Raw genomic sequence first — 13,965 nt, forward strand, 5'->3', positions numbered from 1 at the left:
GCAGTTGGGTTTGGGTTAATAGCATATAGGTGAAGGAAATATTCTTTAATAATTAAATATTTGTTTTTATCATTGATATTGACCGATTGTACTGAAAACAATCCAGCAGCAATACACTACAGCATGGGTCTGACCCCCCAAAAAACAAAATAAACAGCCATGACAAGAAGTGTGAGAACGGATTTTCAATACGGCACATTTCCACTTTCACAAACCAAAGAGCCACCGTGGCATCGCTTAATCCACGGAAACACCGCTTCACTTACCACAACAAGGAGAAACTCTATTACTTTCTCTGCCTGGTTTACCACAAACCATTCCGTGTTTCTGAGTATGTTCCTGGGTATGCATGCTGAACTTTGTGTATTTTAAGCTAATGTTTTATGTGTGTGTGTGTGTGGTGTATGTGTGTGTCTGTGGATTAGGGACGGATCAGTGGCCGCGGTTAGATGAAAATATCACAGAGGGAGAAACTACCTGCCCAGCAAAGTCCCTATCCCCCCCCCCCCCCCCCCCCCCTTTCAAACACCTACTGTGTACCTGTGTAGTATATTGCTCCTGCATGCATCACTAGACTGGCTGCTGCTTTTTGAAGGTAGAAAATAGCGCATGACAAGACTCCAGATATTCTCTCTTGCTATAGTGGCTGTGTGTGCTGAGCACCTCCTCCATGTTAGTGGAAGAGACATAATGAAAAACTGAAGAATGTTCTATTGCAACCTTTTTCCAGTAAGTTTAATTTTAATTACCTATTTAACGCTAAAAACGTGATTGACGTGTGAGACGGCTCACTATTGGTCGAACACATGTATCGACAGGATCTTGCTACCGCAGCTCCACCCCCCAATCACCCATGTGCAGACTCCAAATGCACAACATGGTGGTGTTCATATCTGGGATCTTATCTCCATTTCATATAAAGGCTAATGTGTGTACACATGCAGGTTTTTGGTTCTGGTTTTGTCTGTGTACTGCCATGTTTTCTTTTTCAGTGTCTGTCTGCATCTTTTCTTCAGGTAGTAACCAGCAGACATGTCAAGTATTTATCCGTTCCAATTCATCACGGTTCTAATCGTTCCAAGGTTCAATAAGTCCTATTGATCAGGGAAAGTCGATGTTGAGATGGGAAAATTGACTTCGCTCGAACTAGTGACCTTCTGACCATAATTTCCTTTCAGTTAGCAGCACAGCTCTATTCTGACAATTCATGGCAGTGATAAACGCCTTGACACTGATGCCAATGTCTCGGGGAAAAAAGATAAACTGTGAGCGAGCGAATATTTATGTCTGAATGCATATACGTGTGTGCATGTAATGTAGAGACTCACACAATGCCAGCTATCATAAAGAGAGAAAATTTAAGTAGCAAAAGGACGAGGAGCATTTTTGCTGGGAGTCAAATCATGTGGCGTTTTAATTTGGGGAACCCGTGCAAGCATGTGTGCATTGGTGTGTGTCTGAAAAACTGTGTGCGTACATGCGTGTTTGTGTAAAGCGTCTGTGTGTTCATGTCTTTCTGCCCCCATGGGTGACTATGGAATGATTATTAATGACTTATTAATCATTTGATTCACTGTCTCTTGATTCATGGCTTGGGTCAGAAAACCGTTCCCCTTTGCCACCAACACACACAGAGCTGGTTAATGCTCTGCATTCTCCCCACCACAATTAAATGATGTGAGTCAGATGCACAGACTCACATCCTCGACTGTGGAGGTTTAATTAGAAGCTAAGGATTATAAAACCACAAGAAATACCATTTGGTTTTCCGTTATAGGAGGGTAAAGCATTTGGTCTGTGTACATTAAACTCTCATTCTCTTAATGTTCCTGTGTAAGAGTATTTTTAAGAAGTTAATTGTATGTTTAGAATCTGTTAGACAAGATGAGATTTGTGTGTCCCTTTTCTGAACGTTATGTCGTTTCTATGCAAATGTTCAAATAGGAGATTTAATATTTTAAGCCAATAGGTGTTACTGCATGTCTCTGTTTTTGTCTGTGGTAAGATTATGAGTTCCTCCCAGAGACTATGAAACTCTCAGGGACAGACGCTGTAGGATTGTTTTTGTATGTGCATCACGCTTTGCATTTCAAGTGTGGACAAATGCATTCGGCCTTGTAGACGTTTCACCAACACATGTAGAATCAGCTTCCCCTGAGACAATAGAAGCGCTGGCTCAGGCTGCTATCTGTTAAGAGGCTGAGATAGTCAGCATGTGAATCCATTAACATCGGACTGAAGAGGCCTTTTTTTTTTTAAATGGCTTGCCTCAGATTCTTGGAGAAGTCCTGCACTTTACTTTCCTCTTTAGCACCGATTGACTTGTTTTGTCTCTCCCTGTCTCTGTCCCCCTCCCACCCCTCCGTCCTCCACCCCCTGCTCCTCTCAGTGTGCCAGATCATGTCCAAAGGGGTAGTGGCAGTCCTCGGCCCCTCCGCCAGTCCGGCCTCCAACTCCATCATCAGCAATATCTGCGGAGAGAAGGAGGTGAGTTGATGCACCCAACAGACCTGTGTGCCTGCAGGCCCAGGTTCGGCAGCCCACTCACACACCACCAGCAACACAGAGCTTGGAACGCTGATGCTCATTAGCAGCTATGTGGGTTTATTTTGTGGGAGACTGAGGGGGAATGAAATCCGACTTGTTTGTGAAAATGATGAAATACCTGAACGGTGTTCATTCGGGTCGCGTTCAAATCAAAGCTCCGCTGGGGACTTGGTTTCCTGCGTTCACCTCATTAGCTTGGAGCACTTTGGCTCACTGGTAGCCACTGTTTGGAGATGTGTTGTCCAAACAAACGCTTGTAAACAAAGTTTTGTTTGCATGGGTGCACCTGGTCAACCCAGTCCTCCTCTGAGGGGGGGGGGGGGGGGGGGGGGGGGGGACAAAGGAGTTCCACCTGACTGTTAATGCTGTGTTCCTTTGTTGCAGCATTGTTGTGTGAAGGTTTTCTTCATAGTGGAACAGCTAAACCAATGCACAACACAAACAAAATCAGTGCATTGCTAAATGTTGTTTAACCCATCAGGCTTTATCTGTATGAACAATATGGAAGTAAGTTGTGTAGTTTAAGTAAAGTATAAAGTTAACCTGAAATAGAAAAATAGATAGATCTGAAATAAATAAGGCTGAATATCAAATAGGTTGTCAAAGCGGCTTTAACAAAAGCTGTTTTCCCAAAAACCTAATTTCAACCTGAGTCAAAAATGAAACAGCCAGACCCTTGAGTCTGTCAACAGAGGTGAAAGCAGAGTGCAGACAAAGGCGTTCGGTGAATGGTAATGGCTGCCGCTGGAAAATAATTAAATCTTCAGTCCAAATCTAGAGAGAGGCCGAGCTTCTCTCCTCTCGTCTAAGTTTATATGTCCATTTTTACTTCAATGTTTCCACTTCTAATCACTATTTCTTCACCTCTACACCGACCTGTGCCCAAGAGGCCAAGCATTGGTAGGATGTTGATTGGCATATACTGCAGTAATGAGGTGTCGGATGAGAGAACTTGCAAATATCACATTGTGAACATCACGTGTGTAAAGTGGACTTAAATGCAAAGGTAGGGGTTCTGTGGCCGGCTACCCTGGTCTTATTCTAACTTGGTCTCTTGTGCTGTTGATTCTGTTTGAAGCCATTCTCACTTCAATACTCAGCTCCTCCTTGCACCGCTGCCACATGCTCTCTCTCTCGCTCTCTCTCTCTCTCTCTCTCTCTCTCTCTCTCTCCTCTCTCTCTCTCTCTCTCTCTCAGACATACACTACAAGCCAGTAGCCAGTCAGGTCTACCTTTAGCCTCAGTCTACCCTCAAGGCCAAAACACATGATGCTAAGGTGCTCAACTGAAGTTATGTCAATTAAATCTGCTGGTGGCCAGTAACACCTCAACTTAACTTGTGCAGACAAGACGTACAAACGTACAGGAGATACTCACCATCTTGTCCTAAAAGAAAAGTATGAAGTCTTTGGAGAGTCAGGAGAATTTGATGTGAGGTGACAGCAGGGGATCCCTTGATGACTCTCCTGGCACAGAAATTCCGTTACTTCCTGCCTCCGCCTGCTGCACCCGGCTGCTCCACCTTTCGCCGAAATAATGCAGAGGATTTGATGCTGTTGTGAAAGTGTATGTGCAGAGAACCTCCCGCTGTGTTGTGCTGTGCATGTGTGAAAGGCAAACTGTGGGTAATCTCCGTAGCAAGTGAAATGGCTTCTCTGGCTCTCTGTCTCTCTCTCTCATGGCACTGTGACCTGTCTGTCACAGTTGAACTGACAAATAGGGTAACATCCCTCTAAATCATTGGGCCAGTAAACCGTCAAAGAAACCTTGGCGGCCTAACACCAGTCGTAAGCATGTACTTCTCACACTGTCATTCAGGGTGCACATGAGAGCGCGATGGATTTACAGGAGCAAACAGTGGTGAGTGTGCGTCACGGTCACGCCCCCATGCCAGAGTTCACAGTAGCCAGCAGCTCAAGATGTAAAGTCATGACAACAGACTTCACACCAACACCTACGCCGGTGGATTGGAATGATGAATCAGAGAGATTAGGTCCCGGTGCGCCGGTCGTAACTGGCAGAGGTCACAGGGAGGGAGTTAAAACCTCCAGGAAGCATTATCATTGGAACTAAAATTAGTAAATGGCCCTGAGTGCAGGATGAGTCATCAAGCAGTGGGAACTGTTGTACTGGAAGAGAAAAGTTCAAATATGATATGATTTTGTGGGTGTTTTTTTTCCCCGACACATTGTGGTTTATAATTATTAATTCATATGATTGAGCCCTTACCACAGACACACATGATTAAACCCGGGGAATTTAATTTTCATTTCATGGATCATTTAATGCCAAGTCTGAGGGCCTAATTCTGTTCCAAACACTGATATGATGGGACAATTATTATTATTATTATTGTTTTTATTGGGATTAAACTAGTCAACAACCATTATGTCTTATCAGAGTATTGAAGTGAAACATAGAGCTTTACTTAATATTCAGGTGGAATTATTTGACTTGGCTGAAATGTTTTGTTTTGTTGTCTGATGAGCGAGGACACTTTTGAACTACACAAAAAACATAAAAGAATATATAAAGCGATTACAGAACATAAATTAATATTTTATACATCATAGCTTTACTGCTTTGCTTTGCTGCATTTGTGAACTTTTATACTTTTGTTTTTAACCCTGATGAGGCCTAGGGTCGATAAACAAATATTTATATTTCACGTAGAGACAGTGTTTTTTTCACCACAGCCTTATTATTCACTACCCTGGACTCCAAAGGTCTTCTGTACTTCTACCAGCTTCACTAAAGAGCACCTGTCGGATCAGCCTGAGACACGCAGCGCTTCCTCCACGTTTTGATTATTGCTCCATTTGTAGAAAACTGTTGAAAATATGAATAACACACATATAAACTACCTTCAGATTTTCAAAACTACATGTCAGCTTTCTTTCACTTCATCAATCACTTGGCCTCCACAAGTATATTCTGGTGTGCTCGCTGCCATAATTGGATTTGGTCCACGGGGAAACCGCCTTTTTAACTGCACGAATTTGATCAGCATGACTATTAAAGGACAGCCCATATTAAAAGACAACCCATTACCATCTCTTTAATGTCCCTTGGTTCAGCACAGCCGTCTTTCTAACGAGACATCAGTCTGTTATAGTGGTAGACGGACCAGGACTCCCTGCTGTGGAAAAATCTCTGGTGGCAGTGACTGGCAGGCCAGACTGCTTTGGAAGACTGACTGTGATAATACCACTGTGTGAATACGAAAGACCCCATGAAGTGAGAAATGACGTTTTGGAGTTAACAGATACTTACAGTGTATGGTTGAAATACTCAAAGGATTCAATACTGGTCCACACGATTCACAGCTTCCCCGCACTGTCTTAAAATGTAATCACCATTCATCCCTTCCTTTTGTACTTGGGTATGAGAAGTGTTCATTTGGATGAACAGAATACTTTAAAGCTCAGAGGAATTTCCATGTTTGTCACGGAGGGTAGATTATAAAATGGTGTCCTCACATATTCAAGTCTTTGTCCTTTACTCCTTACACACTGACTTGGAAAGTCATTTACATCAGACCTTGACCAAGACTGTAGTCTGAAGCCCGTTCAGAATTTAGGTTAATACCTAAAAATTCAGAACTATTCCAGTAGTATTGAATTACCTCACTGCCAGGGGGAAATATGCAGTGACCTATGAAATGCAATAGACATATATGACCTTTGGTGGCTGCACTCAAATGCTCAAGGTCAAGTACTTGTTTGAAGTCTGCAGCTCGATCCCTGTACTCTTTGATTATTTTCAAATTTTTTTAAGGCTTAGAAGCTAATGCTAGCTAACGTTGTTTCGATCTTAAGTTATCTTGTGGTAATGCTTCGAACAGGGTTCACCTCCACCTCACCTCTCTTATAGCTCTAGATTTTCATGAAGTGAGCAGATCATATTTTATAGGACACTATCCGTTTTCTAAATCCCATACATTACTGTTGGGTTATTAATACACTCAATGGGATTCATAGACTCTCACTAACTGCCAAGTGGCCTCCTCACCCCTCAGTTAATCATCAGAATTATCATTGGCCAGACGAGGAACCAACCTTCTCCCGTCTTAAGGGGCCGTTGCTTTGTCATGATAATAAAATTAACAGCAGGATGTGAAGCCACTCTGTGACCTTCCGTGGTCACCCTGGCTGTGGATCTCAAGGAGGGACTGATGTTTTATTCAGCAAACTGAAAGATATATATTAAAAAGCAAAGTCATCACTGATTAAACACATAATGAGCGCTCTCTCTCTCTCTTCCTCTATCCTCCGCCTCCCCCCTTGCCTGATTTATTCTACAAGGAGCCAGCCAGTGTTTCTCCTTGGTGGGTCAGTAGAGTAGGAACAGGTCGTCATGGAGTAAGTGAGTCCATCAAACATCCAACACAGACAGAAAAAGGAAAGAATCAGAGAACTCATGCATAAAAATATGGAAGAGGAACTTGCAGGATTGTATCTAATTATGCATGGTATTTATCTTTTATTTTCATTTGAAATAAACATCAGTTTGTGAAAGAGGTTTTAAATATTTATTACCTTCAAGAAGTCTCAATTAAATAGCATTCTGGAAGGTTTGTCAGTTGGCCCTCGAGTGTTCCAAGTCTAACCGAGGTCACAGTCATAACGGACCAACCATGTTCCAACAACCGTCTCTCATCAAAAATCGTCATTGGCTTAAACTCCGCTCCTTCATCATTTGTATGAGATTGTGCGATCAGCTGAGCAGACATTCATCTGACCCTCGTGGTTTAGCAGCCTCTGCATCTCGAGCAGCCCCTCGTTTGAGGAGCATCGAGCAAAGTCAGCATCAACCACTTCAGGTCCAAATGAAAAGGGGATAAACAACATTGGCAAAGTAAGCGGAAATTCTCCTGCTGCTGTTTGTGATAAGAGGTTATTTCGGACAGTACTCTGAAATATACATTTTTAAAGTCTAAGAGAAGTACATTATGTTCCTCAGTATTGTGTCATTCTCTGGTAGCTCTGAACTACAAGCTCTTTTCACTATTGCCTTGTGTAAGTTCAGTTGTAGTATCCTCAAAATTTGTAATATGACAACTAATTAAAATAACTCTATGCTCAAAGCTACAAGGGTCAATAAGTTAAGAGAAGTGACATAGAATCAGTGTTATTCATTTGGACTGCAGAGGAGGAATTACTCAAATAGAAACTACTACGGTATATAAATATGACTGTATATAAATATATTTAAGTAAACTACAATTATTGTGAATATTAACTAAATAATAGTACTTGAGGAAAATGTCTGTTTACTTTCACCACCTCTTTTTTACAGTAGATCTTGAAGAACAGCTTTACTCAAAATTGTGTTTGGAGGAAAACAATTTTTCAACCGGCCCCTCTAAATTCAAGTTGGTGCAACTCTGACCACATTCAGCTTTGACGTATTTGGGTTACACCTATTTGAGATTTTGGCGTTGTACATGGTGAAGTATTTTAGTCCATGAATAGGCTTTACAATTCTGTTACATGTGTTTAAGATCCTCAAATGGTTTGAAGTGTTCCACCTTTCACTCGATGAAGTGGGAAACGCAAAATTTTTGATGTGTCATATTTCTCACCTGAACATCAAAGAGAATTTGATTTTTCAGCTTAAGAAGAAGCAGCAGATCTTGTTCTCTCACCACCGGTTAAAGACGAGGAGGAGAAACCTTTTGAGCTGAAGAGTGCGTGAAGTGATTCTGGAAATGTTGTTAGGAATTGGACAATTAAATCAGCTTCATCATATATTTACACTCCTGATGTCAGTTTTACAGATTTATATAACAAGATAAGTAGTGGAGTTGGATGAGTCATGAAAGATCATTAATTTTCAAGGTAGAGATGAGGGATTTTGATAAACAAAATCAAAAGATGGATACATCCAGGAGAAAATCAGGTTTCCTTGGGATTACCATGATCCTTTTATATCATTCTTTGTTTTGTAAACTGCAATAAATTACTTAGTTTTAACTTGTCCAACAATCCATGGCATAATAGAGCCTGATGACTCCAATTTGTGGTCATCAGGACTCGCTGCTGGTCTTTTATTCTAGTCTTCATATCAAAGACTGCTCCATTCCTTCATTGCACAGCTAGAGAACCAGAAGAGCAGCGGTCGTAGCCGCGTGGTTTCCTAAGGATCAGGATTAAATGGTTTTAGCTCAGTGGTCGTCCCTGGCTGCTAGAGTCTGAGTATTTTTATTCCAATCAAACACTATGCAGCGGATTTCCCTGATTAGGTCGCCCATCTCATTCTGGAGGTATGCAAATCAGTGGAGTCAGCAGCTGGTGTGTGTGTGCGTGTGTTTGAGAGGAGGTCACGTTGCTCTTGTCATGGTCACTCTGAAGCGCGGGGGGGGGGGGGGGGGGGGCAGTACACTGGTTTCATCAACATCGCTGGTGTCACATTGTGAATATTTCAATAGTTATCATTACCAAGATAAACACACATATGATGTAATGGAAACACGTTCCTTCCATAATGTCTATATCTCAATTAATATCTATATTGAGCCCATAAACAGGTTAAATCAGATTTTTTTACTATAGGTGAAGAGAAGTAGAATCTAGTTTAAAAAAAAAAACATGGCCTGTTATTAGTAGCCTTTTGCCGTAACAACCCAATTAAACTGTATTTAAGTTACAGATCCTATATCACAGCATGTTAACTAAATTACATATGAAAACCATTGAGTCACTCCGGAGGAAAAAAAGGACTTGGAAAAAAAGCAGAACTCCTCTTTTACTTCCTTTTTTACCTCAAAAATCCAGGACCTCTTTTTGTAACTTTCTGTCTTCACCCTCAAATCATTTGAGTTCTGACCACGTTAAAGGTCCATCACAGTGGGAAACCTCACAACAGTGGACCTGGCTCACATACTACTAGGATGGTGAACATATCTTGAGCAGCACATAAGGAGCAGGTCTAGGGTTCAGGCTCATTGAGCATCGCAGAAGAGAAACACACACCGTCCGTCGGGAAATAATGTAAATCTTTATTCTCTTTACTTGGCAGCCAAATAGTCTGTAGCGCAGCTCTGACGACTGCTGAGCAGGAGATAAGTAGTTTTTCTGGTGGATATGAGCAGGTGTTTGTTCTCAATATTACTTTTCCACTCAGACACCCCCACCACCTGCCATTCAAAGTGCGTGTACATAAAGAAAGGAAAATAGGATGAAAAATATGATGACGAAATTATGAAAATAGTCGCATGCAAATGTTTTTGTTCTCTGGATTGTGTGTCGTAAAATCGCAAATAACATTTAAGTGTGTGTGTGTGACTATGTGTGCCACTGTGCGACGTGACCACCTAATACTTCACTGTGAGCGTGAGGCTGTGGGTGCCGTTGCTCCGGCAGCTGGTCCCCTGGGACACTGGCAGCAATATTGCGGCTGACAGACCCCACAAGGTGATCAGCACATCATCTGCACGTCCGCATCAATCACTCCGCGGGTTCCACTGCCGCTGCCGAGGCTACTTTCACTGGAGCGGCTGAGCCCATCTGGTTTTCACACTAATAGTGACAAATAGAGAAACAGCAACTGCAGAGGGGTTGACAGTGCACATCATGTTCGGTAGTTTGTTTTCATCTTATGCTGTGTGGCAAACAAACCTCGGGGTCAGGATTTTGAGGAAGAGCAGATTAATACAGACTAATGACGAACATTAACTCAGGATTTGGATAAGAGCCCCCTTCTGCTTTACAGGTGCTTCTCTGCTATAGCCAGAGTAGCTGGGGCATGCAATGCACTTTTCTTGTTGTTGATTTGTTTCCTGTGAAAGGCAAGGATAAGAAATAGGACTCTTATTTATAAGTGCTGGCTTAGATATAAAAGAATGTTCTCAAGGCCTTTTAATTCCACATTCGTATGTGCACACGTCTCCATTCACCCTCTTTTTCTGGTATTTTCATAGAAAGTCTAAGGTCATTTTCTGAATTCATACCTTGGACATCATGCGTTCAGTTCTTATTACATTTTACCTCATTCTTTCTGTCTTCTGCCATAAAGGATGAAATGTGCCGTGTACGCACTTGTCTGCTAAAGAGGCGAAACGTATTCCTCTCTGATTTAAACAAGTGTCAGAAGAAGTCATGAATATTGATGTCCGCTGTAATGTCCAGAGGTTGCTGTGGGCTTGCAGAACCATCTGGTTGTAGAAGCACATGGAGATTAGACGACTGTGTTTCAGCTGAGTGGTGCTCAGGTTGGATTTAGAGGTGAACCTGCAGGTCCGCCGGGCAAACAAAGAGCTCACTGGACAGAGTTTGAGGGTCAGTGGTGTAGTTCAAGCCCTGAAAATTGGTGATAATGAGAGATGTGTGCTTTTCTAACACACAGACACACGCGCAAAGTCACAACTCTGACTCACTTTTATACAACCACCCAGAAAGTACTTAAAATAATGCTTTCAGCTTGAGTGTCATTTATGTGCAAATGTTAAAGTGCTAGATAATTTTTGCTTTTAAGGTTCTCTGTGTCTCTCTCTCTCTCTCTCTCTCTCTCTCTCTCACTCTGTGGCAGACGTCTCATTTTCTGCCTCTTTCTCTCCAGGCTCATAAGATGAAGTATTTTGTCAATTGTGAGCACCGGTGTTGTGGTTTTGCTGAAGAAACCCATTCAGTCTTGATGAAAAAAAAAATCTGTTCATTTCTCAGTCTCAGTTTAAAATTCCATGATAGTTTGGAGTCGCACATTTTCTCGAGATGACTTTATTAGCACTCAAATGAACCCGGTGGGATTCCTCCACCTTGCCAGACTAAGCTGAGGCACTAGTGATTGCTTGTGAATGGACATTGAACACATTTCCAGTAAACCTTGGCCCTTGCTGTGCTGGGAACAGAATTTGAAGGATCAGTGCTTCCTTCTTGTCTTTTTGGAGCTTTCATAAGAAATTCTCTCGCTGGATAGTTAACACATTCAAGTGCGTTCATTAATTTTGCCATTCACATGTTCAGACACTTTTTCCCTGTGTTTGAACACTGTGTGTAAAGCCGTCCAAACTGATTTAAATGGGCAACTTGGGTAGCCGCTCAGTGCCACACATGGCGTGGAATTGCTTTTTTTGTGACATGATAAGCCGGCTAGCCAACCCAGCTGGTTAGAGACCATTTATACGGTTGCTCTGCTCATTTTAGACCGTGTCCCTGCCAGACACGCTGCAGCACAGTGGGTCAGCGCAAAGCCAGCACCACATCTCCTGTTTGTGCACATCCAACTTCTACTTGGCTTCCATGTGTGGTCACCAGTATCATCCAGATATTGAACCTGCACTGTGATATACGTGGGTTTTGGGTTTGTTTTTACCTCAATAAATAGAATATCCATGGAAATACACACTGCATTGATATATTGTAAGGGAAAGTATTGAATAAGACACGATTGCCACCGGATAAATAATAATAATGGTGATACATATACATGTAATGATGTTAATCATTAAACCTAGTTTCTCCAGTTGTCCAGACCTAAAAGGCTTGTTAGGCATCAACTGAACAACAGTGAGATGTGGCCGAAAGCTCAGGTAAAAGCTTCTGATTGTACCTTGAATTAAGTTTCTGTTGTTATCTAATTCAATTGATTTGGACCATCAGAAGAAAGGAACAATTTCTCTTTTATGGGGTAATTCTACAGTTTTTTAATATCGTGCCTTATAATTTGGTTCATACCGGTGCAGCAGCCCCATCCAGAACAAACAGGATGGTCCATGGATCAGGGGGTGGGGCTCTGAATGTTACATCATTGGTGTGAAGCAGCTCAGCCAATCATTCACAGTAACAGACGAGAGCAGCAGCTCTACAAGTGGAAGGACTCTTCTCCCGGAAATGATCACGTTGTCTGGATATTGTGGATCACATGATCAGTGTCTTTTTCTCCTCTGCTTCCCATCACACAACATCAGTTATTCTATAATGGATTTCAAGAAGAAAAAAAACATGAAATAAAACTTTTTACAGAAAAGGAGGAAAAGACACATAGGACGGATTAGCGGCTGCACGCTGACGTCTCCCATTTGAACAATACAACAGTGAGTCATCACGGACCAATCTGATTGTGTTGAGTTTAAATAATAGCTTTACATTAGAGTCTTTATTGTATTACTATTATTATTACATTTCATTTAGCTTACACTTTTTTCCAAAGCGACTTACAATAAGATAACAATTATGTTATTATTGTGTGTATTTCGTTTGTTCTTGTTCATAAAATGAGGAAATTGGCAGGAGGTTGTGATAAAAATAGACGCGGTACTGAGACATTTATCCTCAGCACAGTCTGGGACACACTCTCACCAAAATACCAACAAGTCGCTTTGTGTTGCCTCATTTGAATGTCGCCCCCCCCCCCCCCCTCCACACACACACACACACACATTTGTTTTTCTCCTTCCACCTGAGCAACGTGCCCTCTGCATGTGGCACCAAAATACAACAAGGACGCAAAAAAATCTGATTTCAAGGTCACAGAAAGAGCATGCAGGCTGAGCGCTGCTTGTGCTTGTTACCTATTGTGCTTTTAAAATACAGCTCTTTGTATTTTCCACAGTTTGTGACTACGGCACGTAGCTAACACTTCAACATGGGATCCCGCATCTGTTACAGTTTTGACAAAAAGCAACTTGGTTCATCAGGTCACCGCAACAAATGACTTCCTCATCTGATTAGATCGTCACATTCTCATAGTGATTAGATTTGGTTAGTTGAGTCTAAATTGGGAAGCTGAAAATTCTTCCAGGCACCAGCTCGATGCCTCTGTTTTTATTTTACTAGTTTAAAGTGCTGCCTATACGCCTTATTTTTTATTTCATATCCAACGAAAGACGATGTTGACACGGATCCAATGAACGACTGCGTCAACATTATGAACACCTTTGTGTTTCGCTGCTGTGATTCACACTCCTCTCTCCTCTTACTCGATGCCCCATTTCCCTTTATTTTACTTCTTCCCTTTCACCCTACCACAGCTTTAATCAATTTCCACGTCTCTGCCTTCATCCCTCCTCTTATGTCTGCTATTACTGCCTGCACACAAGCCTCCACTCCCGTCGCTCTCTTGTCCTTATTCTCAACTTTTCATGCTTTCTCTTTTCTGTTCCCTATTTTCTCATTTCACCTCCTCCACCTCTCTCTCCTGCCATTTCCCCTTCCTCCTCAGTCATCAAGTATTGATGGCGACCAGGTCAGGATTCACCTTTCTTAACAAAACTAATAGAAACAGGTGGAGATATTATTCAAACGCCAGCTCCCTCTCTGTCCCGCCTCTCCCTAATCACCCACCATCAGTCTCTCGCTGACTGGGTGCATAGTGGTTTTAGTTCTGCTGTGTCGGTCTTGTTCTGCTCCGGGGGGTCAGCTTATGGTTCATCTCTCCACTGTAATTGGGCTTTAAAATCATTACATGTAAAGTCAAACA

The 13,965-nt window shown here is 42.1% G+C and overlaps 1 protein-coding gene across 1 annotated transcript in view; it reads left to right on the forward strand.

Annotated features, from left to right (window-relative positions):
- The window catches only part of grik4 (glutamate receptor, ionotropic, kainate 4), a 153,389-nt gene that overhangs the window by 34,800 nt on the left and 104,624 nt on the right, over positions 1 to 13,965 (forward strand). Inside the window, exon 3 of the mRNA XM_053423578.1 lies at positions 2,390 to 2,487. Coding sequence (XP_053279553.1) covers positions 2,390 to 2,487 — 98 coding nt within the window. The remainder of the gene's footprint in view (positions 1 to 2,389; positions 2,488 to 13,965) is intronic.

This window comes from Pleuronectes platessa, chromosome 5 (genome assembly GCF_947347685.1).
Source record: "Pleuronectes platessa chromosome 5, fPlePla1.1, whole genome shotgun sequence".
NCBI lineage: Eukaryota > Metazoa > Chordata > Actinopteri > Pleuronectiformes > Pleuronectidae > Pleuronectes > Pleuronectes platessa.